Below are 16,606 nucleotides of genomic sequence, written 5' to 3'. Positions count from 1 at the left end.
GTGCAGGTGTGTGGAGTGTGTGTTCCAGGGTGCAGGTGTGTGGGGTGTGTGTGTGTGTGTTCTCTGGGGTGCAGGTATGTGGAGTGTGTATGTTCCAGGGTGCAGGTGTGGGGGTGGGTGTGTTCCCTAGGGTGCAGGTGTGTGGTGTGTGTGTGTCCCAGGGTGCAGGTGTGTGGGGTGTGTGTGTTCCCTAGGGTGCAGGTGTGTGGGGTATGTGTTCTCTGGGCTACAGGTGTGTGGGGTGTGTGTGTTCTCCAGGGTGCAGGTGTGTGGGGTGTGTGTCCTCCAGGGTGCAGGTGTGCAGGGTGTGTGTTTATGGTGCAGGTGTGTGGGGTGTGTGTTCTCCAGGGTGCAGGTGTGCAGGGTGTGTGTGTTTATGGTGCAAGTGTGTGGGGTGTGTGTTTATGGTGCAGGTGTGTGGGGTGTGTGTTTATGGTGCAGGTGTGGGGGGTGTTTGTTCTGGGTGCAGGTGTGCGGGGTATGTGTTTATGGTGCAGGTGTGCGGTGTGTGTGTGTGTGTTCCAGGGTGCGGGTGTGCGGGGTGTATGTTTATGGTGCAGGTGTGGGTGGGGTGTGTGTCCTCCAGGGTGCAGGTGTGTGGGGTGTGTGTTTATGGTGCAGGTGTGGGTGGGGTGTGTGTCCTCCAGGGTGCAGGTGTGCGGGGTGTGTGTTTATGGTGCAGGTGTGGGTGGGGTGTGTGTCCTCCAGGGTGCAGGTGTGGGGTGTGTGTTTATGGTGCAGGTGTGCAGGGGGAGTGTGTTCTCCAGGGTGCAGGTGTGCGGGGTGTGTGTTCTCCAGGGTGCAGGTGTGCGGGGTGTGTGTTTATTGTGCAGGTGTGGGGTGTGTGTTCTCCAGGGTGCAGGTGTGGGGTGTATGTTTATGGTGCAGGTGTGGGTGGGGTGTGTGTCCTCCAGGGTGCAGGTGTGCGGGGTGTGTGTTCTCCAGGGTGCAGGTGTGCGGGGTGTGTGTTTATTGTGCAGGTGTGGGGTGTGTGTTCTCCAGGGTGCAGGTGTGCGGGGTATGTGTTTATTGTGCAGGTGTGGGGTGTGTGTTTATGGTGCAGGTGTGGGGTGTGTGTTTATGGTGCAGGTGTGGGGTGTGTGTTCTCCAGGGTGCAGGTGTGGGGGGTGTGTGTTCCCTAGGGTGCAGGTGTGGGGTGTGTGTGTTCTCCAGGGTGCAGGTGTGCAGGGTGTGTTCTCCAGGGTGCAGGTGTGCGGGGTGTGTGTTTATGGTGCAGGTGTGCAGGGGGTGTGTGTTCTCCAGGGTGCAGGTGTGGGGTGTGCACCAGTTCTCCAGGTGCAGGTATCGTGGTTTGGATCAGCTTCTCAAGGCTGACGCACGTGGCTGAGACCTGGGCTCCTGAGGACAGAGGGCGCCCGGGGCCCACTTGGCGGGCCCTTGCCTGGCCCCTGGTTAAAGAGCTGGGACCCAGCTGTCCGGCAGCTTTTCTGTGGGACACCCTCACCACACTGCCACCGAGAGGGCACCAGGGGGCGCCATGGAGTCTCACAACTCCCTTCAGTGTCCCCTAGAGACCCCCTGAAGCCCCTCACAAAGTCTCGAAGGCAGGGAGCACCACTGGGCCTCCTGCTGGGAAGTGGGGCAGGCAGCGGGGAGAGCAGACCCCACCCCGGCTGAGCTCAGCGTGTCTGGGCCAGGCCCAGTTGGCACAGACCGGGTCCCACCCCTCACTCACACGCGTTTGGCGGCTGCCAGAGCGGCCAACGAGGCCTTTGTCATTTGGGTCTCACAGGAGGTAGGAGGAGCAGCTGCTGGGACAGAGGAGGCGCTGAGCTGCACGGGACCACGTGGTGGGCACACGTGAGGCTGAACCTGGAGTCCCCGCCTCCCCCCAGCCCTGGGCTCCGGCCGCGGCTCCACCACCCACCAGTGCTCTTGCTGCAAGGGGCCTGGCTGCTTCACCCCCGGTGCCCAGGATGGAGAGGGCAGCTTGGACCTGGGGTCTGACTGCTGGGGCATCAGCCTAGTCCCGATGGGAACAGCGACGGAAGGCTGTGTCCTGTGTGTGTGCCCACGGCACCCGGCTCTCTCCCACCTCGTCTCTCTTGTACCTCCACAGAGCAGCGGGCACAGGGCCTGGCTCAGAGTGAACCTCTTCCAACATTTGCTGGATCAACGTGAAACAGGACAAACACCAGCTGCGTCTGGAACTGTACTGCACCGACTTAAGGTGTAATGAGGTCACAGAATTGTTTTACTTTTCACTCCAATCTGCCCGCATCGCGGGAGGGCAGTCTCGTCCCCTCGGTGCCACACACAGCCACACACGCCTCCTACTGGAGCTCGGTGGCTGTCCTGTCCGACCCCCGAGGAGCCACGTCCCACAGCCGCGGCCCCAAGCAGCTGTCGTCCTCCTCTGGGACCCCAAGTGCCAGCTTGCTTCCTGGGGCCCCGCACCTCAGGGAAAAGCAGCTCTTTCTTCCCAAGTCTGGAGCCCCAAGGCTTCATCACACCGGGAGACGGGGCCGCTGGTCGGGGTCCCGACCGGCACGGGGCAGCAGGTGTGACTGCGGTCTCCTCCCCAGAGGAGGCGCCGACCCCTCCCGGCCTGCAGAGGCTCTGTCCTCGGGCTGCCAACGGGCACCTTTCTCCTGCCTGACGATGCCAGAGTAGAAAAAGGGAAGCCACGGGTGGGGGTTGCGTGCAGCAGGTTAAGCTGCACCCCACGTTGGAGCGCGGGCTCTGCGCCGCTTCTGACGAGGCTCCCGGCTAATGCGCCTGGAAAACAGCAGATGCTGGCCACCCGTGTGAGAGACGCGGATGCAATTCCTGGCTCCTGCCTGGCCCAACCTCAGCTGTTGCAGCCATGTGGGGACTAAACCAATGGATGAAGGCTCTCTCCCTCTGTCACTCTGCCTTTCAAATTAAATAAATAAATAAGTCTTTTTTTTAAAGAAAAAGGAGACACCCCCCCGGGCGCCCCCTTCCCTGGGCGGCTCCTGCATTTACGCCAGTGCCCCTGCCCGGGCCAGGGCTGTGGAGCGGGCACCCTCGTCCACTATGTGACCTGGAGCCAGGCGGCGGAGCCCACGTGAGGGAGCACAGCCGCCCAGGGGAAGGAGCCGCTCTGAGCCCTCGACCAGGGTGGTTCCAAAAGCTTCTTGTCCCGGGCGAGAGCAGGGGGCCGGAGCCGACAGCAGCAGCGGGAAGAGCCCAGCCAGGACGGTGCCAGCGGCCCAAGAGCAGAGGCCTGGGACACACACCTGGTGGGCTTTCTCCAACCGGGGTCTTTGGAGCATCCAGAAGAACCGGCGACACCGCGCGGTGACAGACTTTCCCAGTGAGTGACAGGTCAGCTCTTCCTCCCTCTGTCGCAGCCACACCCCGTCTCGGCCCCAGTCTGCGGCTGGGCGGATCCTGCACTTGGCTCTGGACAGGAGCCTGACCTCAGAAGCTACCGATGACCACTGAGAGGCCGGCGCGGTGCTCGCCCGGCACACGCGGCCGGCGCAGAAGGACTTCCCAGGGCCCTGGGGACCCGGGCTGGGCAACGCCCACGCCTGCTGCTCCAGAAGCCAGCACAGCCCGTCACGGGATGCCGCCGGGACGCACAGCTGTGTGTGCTCCCTGCTGCCCCGGGGCCAGCCGCAGCCCACGCCGTCCAACCCAGCTCCCTGCTGATGCTCCTGGGAAAACAGCGGGAGACGCCCAAGTGCTTGGACCCCTGTACCCACGTGGGAGACCTGCATGAAGCTCCTGGCGCCTGGCTTCAGCCTGGCCCAGCCCTGGCTGTCGTGGCCACTTTGGGGGTGAACCAGCAGGTGGAGGATTTCTTTCTCTCTGTCTCTCCATCTCTGTCACTCTGCCGTTCAAATAAATAAATTGTTAAAAAATTGTAAACAGTGGCATCATTAAGTGCAAAGCCTGATCCAATAAGAAATAAAATTTTAATCTCTTTTACAATAAGTATTCGCATAACGAGAGCAATGGTTTTCGTCAGTGCGCCAGCAGAGGGGCTTTGGTCTGGGGGCGCTGGGGGCTGAGCCGGCGGCCGGCTGCTCCAGGCTCGCACTTCGCAGCCACAGGCTCCAGCTGCCGTCAGCCCATCAAAGGCACTGTTGTCAAGTAACGAAATTTCATGGCGATGCCCGGCTGCCGGTGACGTCAGCGGGCCTGGAGACAGGGCCAAGCGGTCGCCGGGAGCTCCTGAGGTGCTCCTGCCCCTGGCCAAGGACGCGTGGGCGGGCAACCGTGCCCAGGAGACCGAGGGTGTTTGGGGAGGCCGCCGTGCCGCTGGGAGGGCGCGGGAGAAGCCAGCACCTGCTCTGGCTTCAGCGACAGCTGGCCTGGTTCCCTCATTACCCCCTCGTGTACTGACAGTCTCACCAGCTGCTTGGGATGAGCCGCCTCCTGGTCTCCATGGCAACTGTCCCCGGCAGGCCACCTCTGCCACTGGCCCTGCCTCCCACTCACAGGACGTCCTTGGCAAGTCCACTTTCGTATTTGTCACCCACGAAGTGACTTGCTCCGCTTCCACCCAGGGAAGAAGTCCGGAAAGTCCCCGGGGCCTGAGTCAGGCTGCAGCAGGGAGAGCTGAGTCAGGGACACACAGCCTCCCCAAGCAGGCAGCTCTGTGCCCAGCAGCAGGGACGAGCAGTGGCCCCGGCCTTGTACAATCCCAGGCCATCAGATGGGCGAGGGCCTGGGCCCCGCTGCGGGGGATTCGAGAGCCAGGAACTGAGTGGCAGCTGCAGCTTCCAGCCGGGGCTCCCAGCAGGGGACGCCAGAGAGAGGAGTCCGCAGCCCAGGCCCCGAATCCAGGGCTCAAAGGGCGGCAGCTGGGCCTTGCCGAGGGCTGGGTAGGAATGCAGAGTCCCGGGCCCGCCGAGACCTGCAGTCAGGAGCCTCAGCCAGTGACATCCCCGGGCGAGTCATTGGCACAAAACTCAGAGGCTCTGGGGGGTCCAGCCTCCCCTGGGACCCACATGAGGCCTGAGGCCCCTCTCCCTACAGAACCTTCCAGAAGCACTAGGGGTGGCTGCCAGGAGGGGTTCACTGGCATCACCCATGCCCGGTGAGCTGTCCCCTGCATGAGACGAGGGTGACCAGGAAGGGGAAGTGTCGCAGGCTGCAGGAGAACCCCACAGCCGGGCTCCCTGGGACAGGAGCCCCCAGGGAGCTGTTCCCGGCCCGTGCACCTGTGTGTCGGCCCCTGAGCTTGCCTTCTGGCCTGGTCTGCGCAGCGGCCACCCCCTGCCAGCAAGCATCATGGCCACTTTCAGCACCGTCTGAACGTGAACTTGGAAAGGTCGGTCTTGAGAGATCCGGAAGCGGACCATGGAGGGTCAGCTCCAGCGAGGGCCCTGGGCGGGGAGGCGGGGTGCCCCCCCCGCACCTGGCTGCCCCGAGGCCTGCTCGGGGGGACCCTCTGGGCAGTACTCCCGCTCGATGCTGGCCATCAGCTCCTCTTCCGAGGGGTCGTAGGAGACGGCACACTGCTTCTCGGGCCTCCTGTGGCTGCTCCCTGGGGCTCTGTAGGTGAGAACACAGGCCGGGCTGAAGGGAGGCGGGCCCCTCACCTCCGTGGCAGCCCTGAGAACTGCCAGTCCCAGTGGAGGCCAAGGCTAACGGGGAGCCGAGGAAGCAGTGACAGACGGAGCACCACGCACAGCGCCGCGCCTCCCTGTTCTGATTGGACGGGTGGGTGGGAGTGGGGAGCAGGACGCAGAGGGTCCGGGATGCGTGGTGGGGCTGAGGTCATGACCTTGTTCCAGAGGAAGCTCAGAGCTCTGCCTCTCACCCCCAGGGACCAGGGCCCCGTGCCACCCACAAGGGTCACCTGCCCCTCACCTCCAGGGGCCCTGTGCCACCCACATGGAGTCACCTGCCCCTCACCTCCAGGGGCCCCGTGCCACCCACAGGGGGTCACCTGCCCCTCACCTCCAGGGGCCCTGTGCCACCCACAGGGGGTCACCTGTCTCTCATCACCAGGGACCAGGGCCACCCACAGGGGTCACCTGCCCCTCACCTCCAGGGGCCCCGTGCCACCCACATGGAGTCACCTGCCCCTCACCTCCAGGGGCCCCGTGCCACCCACATGGGGTCACCTGCCACTCACCTCCAGGGGCCCTGTGCCACCCACAGGGGGTCACCTGTCTCTCATCACCAGGGACCAGGGCCCAGTGCCAGCCACAGGGAGTTACCTGCCTCTCACCCCCAGGGACAAGGGCCCAGGCTACCCACAGGGGGTACCTGCCTCTCACCTCCAGGGACCAGGGTCCCGTGCCACCCACATGGGTCACCTGCCTTCACCTCCAGGGACCAGGGCCCCAGTGCCACCCACATAGGTCACCTGCCTCTCACCTCCACGGACCAGGGCCCCAGTGCCACCCACAGAGGGTCACCTGCCTCTCACCTCCTGGGACCAGGACCCCAGTGCCACCCACATGGGGACATTCTACCTGTCGCCTTTAGGGACTAGGGCCCCATGCCACCCACAAGGGGCTGCCCTGGAGCAACGGTGGGATGGGAGGGCTTTGGGGGCAGCGGGTGGCCCTCAGAGGAGGCCGAGACTGCTGGGACGAGAGACGCTCCGGGTACTCACTCAGGGGCACTGCTGCTCCCCACACGGTCTTCAGAGCTGCGATCTGGGGGCGCCTGGGGAGGGGAGAGAGGAGAGGCTGTCACGGTCGGCAGGGCGCAGCCTGCCCAGTGTCCCGGCTCTGTATGGACGGATGCAGCCACCATGTACAGTCTGGGAGCCATGGGCTCTCCCAGGCTGGGACTCCCACCCGCCCACTTCACAGGTCACAAGACTGAGGCCCCGCTGCAGGAGTGACTCACAAAGCTCACGCAGAGAGCAAGTGACAGAACCAGAGACCCAGACTCCTGCCTCCTGGGGTGCCAACCACATGGGTCACCTGCCTCCCACCTCCAGGGACCAGGGCCCCGTGCCACCCACATGGGTCACCTGCCTCCAACCTCCAGGGACCAGGGCCCCGTGCCACCCACATGGGTCACCTGCCTCCAACCTCCAGGGACCAGGGCCCCGTGCCACCCACATGGGTCACCTGTCTCTCACCTCCAGGGACCAGGGCCCCGTGCCACCCACATGGGTCACCTGCCTCCAACCTCCAGGGACCAGAGGCCCCGTGCCACCCACATGGGTCACCTGCCTTCACCTCCAGGGACCAGAGGCCCCGTGCCACCCACATGGGTCACCTGTCTCCAACCTCCAGGGACCAGGGCCCCGTGCCACCCACAGGGGTCACCTGTCTCCAACCTCCAGGGACCAGGGGCCCCGTGCCACCCACATGGGTCACCTGTCTCTCACCTCCAGGGACCAGAGGCCCCGTGCCACCCACATGGGTCACCTGCCTCCAACCTCCAGGGACCAGAGGCCCAGTGCCACCCACAGGGGGTCACCTGTCTCTCACCTCCAGGGACCAGGGCCCCGTGGCACCCACATGGGTCACCTGCCTCTCACCTCCAGGGACCAGAGGCCCCGTGCCACCCACATGGGTCACCTGTCTCTCACCTCCAGGGACCAGAGGCCCCGTGCCACCCACATGGGTCACCTGCCTTCACCTCCAGGGACCAGGGCCCCGTGCCACCCACATGGGTCACCTGCCTCCAACCTCCAGGGACCAGGGCCCCATGCCACCCACATGGGTCACCTGCCTCCAACCTCCAGGGACCAGGGCCCCGTGCCACCCACATGGGTCACCTGTCTCTCACCTCCAGGGACCAGGGCCCCGTGGCACCCACATGGGTTACCTGCCTCTCACCTCTAGCTACTTACTTGGCTTCTGACCCTGCTAATATACCTGGGAAAGCAGCAGGTGATGGCCCAAGTCTCTGCTGCCCATGTGGGAGACAAGGAGGGAACTCCTGGCTCCTGGCTCAGACCTGGCTGTTGCAGTCATTTGGGGAATGGACCATCAGAGGGAAGCATCTCTCTCTCTCTCTCTCTCTCTCTCTCTCTCTCCCCTTTCCTCTCCCTTGTTCTTGCTCTGCCTTTCAAATAAATATAAACATTTGAAAAAAGGATTAGAGAAAACCAATAATATTTTGAGACACACAAAAACTCATGAGTTTACCTTCTATAACCCTTTCTGGGTGGAAAAATGGTTTTAAAAGATCTGTTAAAAAACCCACAGAAGACAGGGGCTCCATAAGCCTGACAGAATTAACATGGAGCCCCTGGAAACTCAGGACGTGGCGTGCCAGGCCTGGAGAGCCACGGCCCACGTCTGAGGTTTCGTGGCACCGAGTGACCCGTTGCTAAGAGCACGTCCCCCTCCCCCGCCCTCGTTCTCCTGCGCCCCGCGGGTGCCCCCGCAGACACAGCGGGCTCTGAGCTCAGAGGCTGGGCCCTGGTGGCCTGTGGCTCCCATTAGGGTCAGAAATCCAGGCAAAGCGGGCACAGCCTGCAGGGGCACTGCGGGTGTTCAGCACAGGGAGGGAGGGGCGCAGTCACCTCTCCCCCACTCCCTCCCCCAGGAAGCAGGCGCTCTGTGATGTGTATGAGTCTGTCCTGACTGTACCCATGGGAAACCTGCTACGCGGGACAGCCCTGGGGTGGAGGGCAGGGAGGATGCCCATTGTCCTGAGTGGCACAGGGCCAGTCCCAGCAGACACCACACGGGGCACGGGGCTGCACTGCCTGCCTAGGACCCTCGCTTGTTCATCTGTTCACTTATTAAACACGGAAACAAAGAGACAGAGACAGAGATCTTCCATCTGGTTCACTCTCCAAATGCCAGGAAGAGCCAGGACTGGGCCAGGCCGAAGCCAAGAGCCTGGAGCTCCATCCAGGACCCCCACCAGCTACCTAAGGACCGGGTGCTGTGCTCCGGGGGTGCCGGCGACCCCACTGGAGCCAGCAGTGGGCTGAGCAGTGTCTGTGAGATAGGAGGGCGTGGCATGGCAGCAGCCAAGAGCTCCAGGTAGAGAAGGGGCGGGCACTGGCGCTGTGGCGCGTCCAACCAGCACCCACAGGAGTCCCGGCTGCTCCATCTCCGATCCAGCCGCCTGCTAACGCACCCGGGGAAGCAGCGGAGGACGACCCAAGTGCCTGGTCCCTGGCCACCCAGATGGGAGACCAGGATGGAGTTCCAGGCTCCTGGCTGCAGCTGGTGCAGCCACTGGGGGAAGTGACCCAGTGGACGGAAGGTCTCTCCCTCTGTCACTCTGCCTTTTAGACAAATAAATAAACCTTTTTTTTTTTTTTTTTTTTTTTTTGACAGGCAGAGTGGATAGTGAAAGAGAGAGAGACAGAGAGAAAGGTCTTCCTTTGCCGTTGGTTCACCCTCCAATTGGCCGTCGCGGCCGGCGCACTGCGGCAGGCGCACCGCACTGATCCAATGGCAGGAGCCAGGTACTTCTCCTGGTCTCCCATGGGGTGCAGGGCCCAAGCACTTGGGCCATCCTCCACTGCACTCCCGGGCCACAGCAGAGAGCTGGCCTGGAAGAGGGGCAACCGGGACAGAATCCGGCGCCCCGACCGGGACTAGAACCTGGTGTGCCGGCGCCGCTAGGTGGAGGATTAGCCTAGTGAGCCGCGGCGACCGCCAAATAAACCTTTATAAAGCAAAAGAGACCCCCCCCCCAGCTCCTCCCCAGGGCTGAGCTCCCTGGGCAGGGCTCTCGGGTCTCAGCCCCGGCTTCACCACTCTGCAAATACGGCTATTGTGAGGGATTTGAAAGCGACCATCAGTGTGCCTGGCCCCTAACAGTGCTTCATGCTAAGTACTCAGTCAACAGCAACCGCTACAGTAGAGTGAGCGCTCACCGCTGCTGATGCTGGCTCGGTGCCTGTTGGCCGTGGTTACTTCTACCGTCAGCAGAGCAGGGCCGGGCCCTCGGCTGCCCCCTAACTAGTCCTCAGTCCACACTGGCGCACCCTCCCCAGCTGAGCGCCCAGTCCCCCAGCTGCAACTCAGACCGTGGGGAGCTCCTGGTCAGGCGGGGAGTGGAGCTGGGGTCGGTGGCACCGCACAGCACGGCCGGCCCAGTTTCGCCCCCGCGGGTGGGCTCCGAGGTCTAAGCCTCATCTGCATACTGGGGACGCACCCCAGGGGGTGCTGTGAGCCAGGAGACAGCACATGCAGGTAACATCCTGAGTGACACGGGACCCAGAAGCCCGCCCAGCTCCTGGGAAGGTGTGGTCTCAGGGAGCCGGGTGCACCTTGAGGTCGGCCCAGGGATGCCCCCCTCTTGCAGGCTGGGCAGAGGCCGGCCATTCTTCCCCAGGAAGTCACCTGAAGTGACCCCTGGGAAATATGAATGCCACTAAACCCCAAGCTGACAACAGGGCTGTCCTGCGGAGGTCTCAGGCCCTGCAACCCCCTGGCTGGAGACCTTGGCTCTTGCCCACTCGGCTGCAAGGCATGGGCCGGGGATCACCTCAGGGGTGATCACCTGTGCGTGACTTTTCCAGGCGCCACACAGAATGCGGGACATGGGATGGAAAGCAAAGACACGGCAGCCCCTGGGGGCGGCTCCAGGCCCGGGGCAGACACAGCTCCCACCGCTGGCGCCTGCCGGTCTGGACCTGGGCGGTGTGCGGGCTGGGCTGGGGCCGTGGGAACGGGAGCGCAGAGTGACACAGAAGAGCTGCAGACGGTTCAAGATGAGCTTTGGACATGTAACACAGGCACCCATGTGAGGGGATTTCAAAAGGGTCGTGGGAAGTAGAAATCTACTGGAGTCCACACACAGTTTCGTCACAGTACGCATTTTCCGTAAGCTGCCCCTCCACCATCGGGACAGCACACAAGCTCACTGCCTCCCGAGCGCCCCGGGGCGCTGTGTTAGTTTCTGTCTGGTTTCTGTCTCCCCAAGCTTCCCGCGATCCACGCGTGTTCACCAAGAGTTCATTTCCTCTCACTCCACTGACTGTATAGACTTACCCTTCCTCTTATCTAAAAAGTATCATTTGAATCCCTGGTTGTTTTGTTTGTTTCATTATTATTATTTTTTTTTTTTTGACAGGCAGAGTGGACAGTGAGAGAGAGAGAGAGATAGAAAGATCTTCCTTTGCCGTTGGTTCACCCTCCAATGGCCGCCGCGGCCGGCGCACCACGCTGATCCGATGGCAGGAGCCAGGAGCCAGGTGCTTTTCCTGGTCTCCCATGGGGTGCAGGGCCCAAGCACCTGGACCATCCTCCACTGCACTCCCTGGCCACAGCAGAGGGCTGGCCTGGAAGAGGGGCAACCGGGACAGAATCCGGCGCCCCGACCGGGACTAGAACCCGGTGTGCCGGCGCCGCAAGGCGGAGGATTAGCCTAGTGAGCCGCGGCGCCGGCCCTTGTTTCATTATTTTATGATGAGAACCTGGCAATAAGGTAGCAGACCTAGTACCCAACTCCCAGCTGCCAGGATTCTCAGCGTGTGGTGTTGCCACACTCACCACCAGAGGGCACTGTTCTCCCATGCTGGGGTCAGCGCCCTGGCTTCCAGGCAGCCGCATCTGGGAGAGGCTTTGCAAGGCTAAAACGCCAAGGACCCATTCCAAAAGGGTCCAGAGAAACAGCCCTTGGCCGTGAGCCTCCAACGGTGAGGGCCACGTCCCAGGAAGGAGTTTCCAACCTCCAGAGAAAGAAGGTGAGGCAGGCCCAGCTGTGGATGGGATGGAGTACCTGGCCCAGTCCTGGGGAGCAAACCAGCAAGTGGAAGATCTCTCTCTCTCTCTCTCTGTGTGTGTGTCACTTGGCTTTCCAAATAAATAAACATCATTTTTTAAAAAAAGGGGTTATAGAGAGGGAGAGAGAGAGACATTCCACCTGCTGGTTCACTCCTCAGATGGCCACAGCAGCCAGGGCTGGGGAAAGCCAGGAGCCAGGAGCTTCTTCCGTGTCACCCATGTGCGTGCAGGGCTATCTTCCTCTGCTTTCTCAGGAGCATTAGCAAGGAGCTGGACCGGAAGTGGAGCAGCCGGGACCCGAACCAGCACCCATATGGGATGTGGCATCAGAGGTGGAAGTTTAACCCACTGCACCAGAACACCGGCCCTAGAGGACGTTCCCTCCCTTCCTTCCTGTCCCCACTCGGCCTTTTCCCTGTGCTCGGGACGTCTTCCAGCGTTTCTGCACAGGCGACAGTAACACGTCTGAGGGTCAAGTGCCCGTGCAGAGCTGACTTCTCGGCTTCCGATGCTTTGCTGGCTCAGTGGGGTCTTGCTAAGGCGTGGAAAGTCAGGGAATCCCGCGAAGGTCCCAAGAGAGGAAGCACAGACGCAGGACCCCTCTCCCCCAGCACACCCCCTCCCCAGCACAGGCTGCTCAGAGCCAGGCACCAGGATCCCAGGGGTGCACCTCGAGAGGAGGAGAGGACGGACCGCAGCTGCCGGCAACCACCTCCTCACCGGCTCCGGAGCTCGGCTCAGCCTCAGCCTGCTACCGGGGGACCCCCAGCCTGCCTGTCGGCTCCCCTCGGCTGTCCTTCTCCGTCCTGACCCTTCCGGGACGCACACAGCTTCCACAGTGCAGTCCAAGCCCTGCAGGGCGCGCCCACAGCAGGAGGTGCCCAGAGCTGGCAGAGACCTCATCCCGGCCTCCGGACACCCTCGTGTGCGTCCGGCCGCGCCCACCGAGCGCGCCAGGTCCGGCGCCCCACGCCCCTGTGCGCAGCGTCCCGGCGCTGTCCACTTCGGCGGCTGCCAGGCCCAGGGCGGGCCGTCGCCCTGACGCTCGGGCAGTCGGAGGGGCGAGGTCCCTGCTCACCGCTTCCCAGGCATCTGAAAACCAACACCGCGAGGGCTGGCGGAACCTTCCAGCTCCCGCCCGCGGCCCCTGGCCGTGTTATGTAACCGAGCGCTGATTCAGCCCCGCTGGCTGCGTGGGCTGTCCGCCTGTCCCCGCCCACGGCCACCGCCTCCGGGCCCCCAGAGGGTGCTGCCGCCCCCTGCCTCCTCTCCGGTCCGCTTCTACCGTGGCCCCGGCTCAGCGGGGCCGTCGTCACGAGTGTTCTGGAAGGCAGCTGGAGGCGGCTGGAAAGACCCCACAGCCAGGAACAGGGCTGCGGGGCCGGGGGTGCTCGCGGGGGCTCGGGGAGCGCGTGGGACACGCGGGGTGGGCGAGGGGCGCAAGGACCGCAGGGCCTGGGGAGGGGGCGGGCGGGCAGCGGAGGAGGCCCAAATCCGCGCGTGGGGATGCAGCCGCTAGGCTGGGGTCTCGCGCGCCCCCGACCCGTCCCGCGCACTCACCGCACTCCCTGCGCCCGCAGCGGGTCGGATCCGGGCCGGGCCGCGAGCGGGGGGCTCTAGGGCACCCCAGGTCTCCGACTCCGCCAGCAGCTGGTCCAGCAGGCGCAGGGTCTCCTCTCTGCCGTCGGGGGGCGCCGCCGGGCCGGGGTCCTGGTCCGCCGCGTCCCGCGCCGCCCCCGCGGCCTGTGCCGCAGTCGCCGGGCCCCGCGGCGCCGCCCCGCCCTCCGCGGCCGCCCCACCCACCCCCGGCCTGCGGCTGTCAGGGCTGCGCCGCCGCCTCTGCGCCCGGCCGCTCCGGCTGCTGCCGCTGCCCATGGCGCGCCCGCCGCCGCCCGGACGCCCGAGCAGGCCCTGCGCCGGGGCGCGGCCTAGCGCGGGAGCGCGGCCCGGGGCGGGGACGGATCCGGGGGCGGGGAGCGGGAGAGAGCGAGTGCAGGCGCGGGGGATCCCGGCCCTACCGGGACGCAGCTGCAGGCGCCGCCTCCCCGCCCCCCCCCCCCGCCCCGCGCCCGCGCCCGCGCCCAGGGGACCCTGCAAGCCCCCGGGGCGACCCCAGCCCGGCAGGTGCGGCGCTGTAGGCCCGTGCGGGGCACTGTGGGATCTCCGGGTCGACCCCGCAACTGGCCCTGCCGGAGCCCCTTCGCTCCACCCCCCACCCTGGGTTAAATGGGGCCAGAGGCGGGGGGAAGGCGGGCGCGGTCAGAGCGCCCGCGCGGGTCCAGACCGGGGAATTCGCGGGGCCTCGCATCTCAGCGCCCCACCCTCAATGCAGACGGACCCTCCTGGGACCCCGGCTCGCGTCTCTGCCTCTGCCCCGGAGTCCCCCGCAACCCCAAGCACCGCTCACTGGGGGAGAGTGGGCGTGTCCACGCTGCGTGAGACGGACAACGCTCCTCCCCGCCGTTTCCAGGCCGGAGCCCGGGGCGCCCATTGCCGCAGGTGCAGGGTGTCCGGGGCGCCGGGTGCCCGGGGCGCTGCTCGCGGACGGGACCTGGGCGTGGGGCTGCGGAGCCGCTGCGGGGTGGGATTTGGGCTGAACTTGGCCAGCCGCAGACTGGCCCTTCCCCCGTCTGACAGCTGCAGGGTGGGCGTGGAAACCTTGAGGCGGGAGAACAAGGAGTGAACGCGGGGCTGCAATCGGTTCCTGTGTGGCCGTCTCACGGAGAGAAGGAGAAGCCCACCCCCTCTTCCTGGTGTGCAGGGGTAGCCGAGGGGCCACGTGCAGGCCTCCACGCGTGTGGGGGCTCTAAGTCCACACAGGGCTCTAAGTCCCTTCAAGGAAGCAGCCCACCTTGAAACGCAGCGTCTGGGAGTAGGACTCAGGGAGACGACTTTTCATGAACCGACCCCCGCCGCCACAGGCACCGTAACTCGGGCCCGCGCGGTCCTGTCCTGCTCCCCCACACCTGCGTGGCGGCTCTGTTTCTGCAGGCGTGGAGCCAAGCTTGTTGTTCCCGTTCTGAGAGGACACTAAAGGTCGGCGCAGTTGTAGACCTGGCTTCCACCGAACACGATCAAAATCCAGAATGAGTTTTAAAATTGATTTACCAATTTCAGAGACCGGGAGAGAGAGAGCAAGGACTCCCACCCACTGTCCCACTCCCCGAGTGCCCGCACCCCTGGAAGCTCCGATCCGGGCCTCCCCGTGGGTGGCAGAGTCCAGTCCCTTGAGCCATGGCCGCTGCCTCCAAGGGTCTGCATTAGCAGGGAAGCAGAGTGGAGCTGCAGTCGGGAATCGAACCCAGGAGCTGCTGTGTGGGATGCGAGCCCCTAGCCAGCAGCGCAGTAGTCCCCAACAGTGGCTCCCATCAGAGGCCTCCCACAGCAAGCGACAGCGCCCCCAGTGCTGGCCCCTGGGAGTGCGGGTCCCGTCTCCTGCAGATCTGCTGCCCTGAGACGCCCCGAGGGCTGACTCACTTTTCCAGGAACCCACGGTTCCAAGCGGGAGACTTGGAGACCCCTTAGAAAACATAACTATGTTTTGTGGCATCGCGGGGTAAGCTGTTGCCTGTGATGCTGGCACCCCAGGTTCGAGTCCCAGCTGCTCCACTTCCAATCCAGCTCCCTGCTGATGCGCCCCGGGGAGAGCAGCAGAAGATGGCCCCAGTGCTTGGGCTCCTGCACCCACATGTGGGGACCCGGATACAGTTCCTGGCTTCAGCCAGACCCTGAGGTCTGTTGAGGTCATTTGGGGAGTGACCCAGTGAATGGAAGATACCTCTCTCTCTCTCTCTATCTCTCTCTGTCTTTCAAATAAATAATAAATAAATAAATCTTTTAGAAAAACATACTCAGGCCTGGCTTGGTTGGGATTATTTATCTTCGGAAGAAACTGGAAGGGAGGGGGAGGGGAGAAGTGGAGAGGGCATCGAGGTCAAGGAAGTGTGGAGTCGACATCCCAGAAGTTAGCCTTTGCAGTGCCACTGGCCAAGAGAATGTGCCATCGACAGGAACCCGCCCACTGTAAGCTCCAACACCCCACCATGGACAGCGGCTTCCTCAACGCGGAAGTGCTGGGTCTGGGTGGTCCCTGCTGGGCGCACCTACCCCAGGCCCCAGAGTGCCGGGAAAAGGCTCCGTCCACACGCTGGAGACGAGCCGGCCCCAGGCCTCCAGGGAGAGCTCAGGTTAAACATTAAGAGTCCTGGCTCTGCACCGGCAGCTCTCTAACTTGCTCAGTGAAGTCCCAGCCTGCTCCCATGGATTACTGATTAATGCCTGCGCAGTCTGTGCCAGGACTCCCGGCAAGCCACAGGGGTCAAGGCCCAGGGGAAGCGACTCTCCCTTCCCAAGCAGGCAGGCTCCACCCACTGGGGGCAGCCGACCCTTCCCCGGGGGCCCTAGTGCTCTGCCCCACCCCCATTTTTTGTTGTTGAAAGATCTGTTTATTTGAGAGGCACAGAGAGAGAGAGAGAGAGAGAGAGAGAGATGGAGGGAGATCTCCCATCCACTGGACTCCCCAGATATCTGCAACAGGGGGCTGGACCAGGCCAAAGCGGAAGCCCACACCCCATTGGGCTCTCCCACTGGATGCTTCCTACCCTTTGCAGACCTCAGCTCATTCACAGGCCTCACGACAGCCCTCTAAGGCGGAGAGGTGGTAAAACAGAGCGGAGCTTGCCTAAGGCCTCGGGTCCCTAGCCGTAGCCGCAGAGCTAGACTCAGCCCTAGCCTGGCGCCCCCAGGTTCTGCATTTGCTGGCTACACCCCAGTGAATGAGATGTGGGAGAACTGACTGCCGAGCTCGGAGCGTGAGGGCTACTCCTGGCGCGCGGGCACGTGCAGGAGGCTGCCCAGCCCTTCCTGTGCCTCTCCGCCAGACAGGAGTGTGGGGCCCGCGAGAAAGCCACCCCCGAGGAGCAGGGCTGCGCCCCGCAGCGGGGAGGTGCGTGGGGGCTGGCTCTGGGCCGCCTCGGTCCTCCGACACTGGGAACCCA

General features: G+C 64.0%; 1 protein-coding gene across 2 annotated transcripts; it reads right to left on the bottom strand.

The window, feature by feature from the left end:
- Positions 1–3,889: 3,889 nt before the first annotated feature.
- Positions 3,890–15,273, bottom strand: CYS1 (cystin 1). 2 transcript variants are annotated; one of them, XM_089327844.1, is made up of 3 exons: positions 13,170–14,162; positions 6,566–6,618; positions 3,890–5,493 (listed from the first exon to the last, which is right to left on the bottom strand). In XM_089327844.1, the coding sequence occupies exons 1-3, from the start codon at positions 13,482–13,484 to the stop codon at positions 5,307–5,309; spliced, it is 555 nt and encodes a 184-aa protein (XP_089183970.1). In that variant the 5' UTR covers positions 13,485–14,162; the 3' UTR covers positions 3,890–5,306. The 2 variants fall into 2 exon arrangements, with proteins under 2 accessions (XP_089183970.1, XP_069925564.1); XM_070069463.2 differs by lacking the exons at positions 3,890–5,493; positions 6,566–6,618 and adding an exon at positions 10,537–12,701 and having other exon boundaries at positions 13,170–15,273.
- Positions 15,274–16,606: the final 1,333 nt, after the last annotated feature.

This window comes from Oryctolagus cuniculus, chromosome 2 (assembly GCF_051225735.1).
Source record: "Oryctolagus cuniculus isolate XC-2025 breed Fujian yellow rabbit chromosome 2, ASM5122573v1, whole genome shotgun sequence".
In the NCBI taxonomy this organism is placed as follows: domain Eukaryota; kingdom Metazoa; phylum Chordata; class Mammalia; order Lagomorpha; family Leporidae; genus Oryctolagus; species Oryctolagus cuniculus.
Note: the sequence above shows the minus strand (reverse complement) of the source record. Positions and strands in the feature narration are given on the sequence as shown.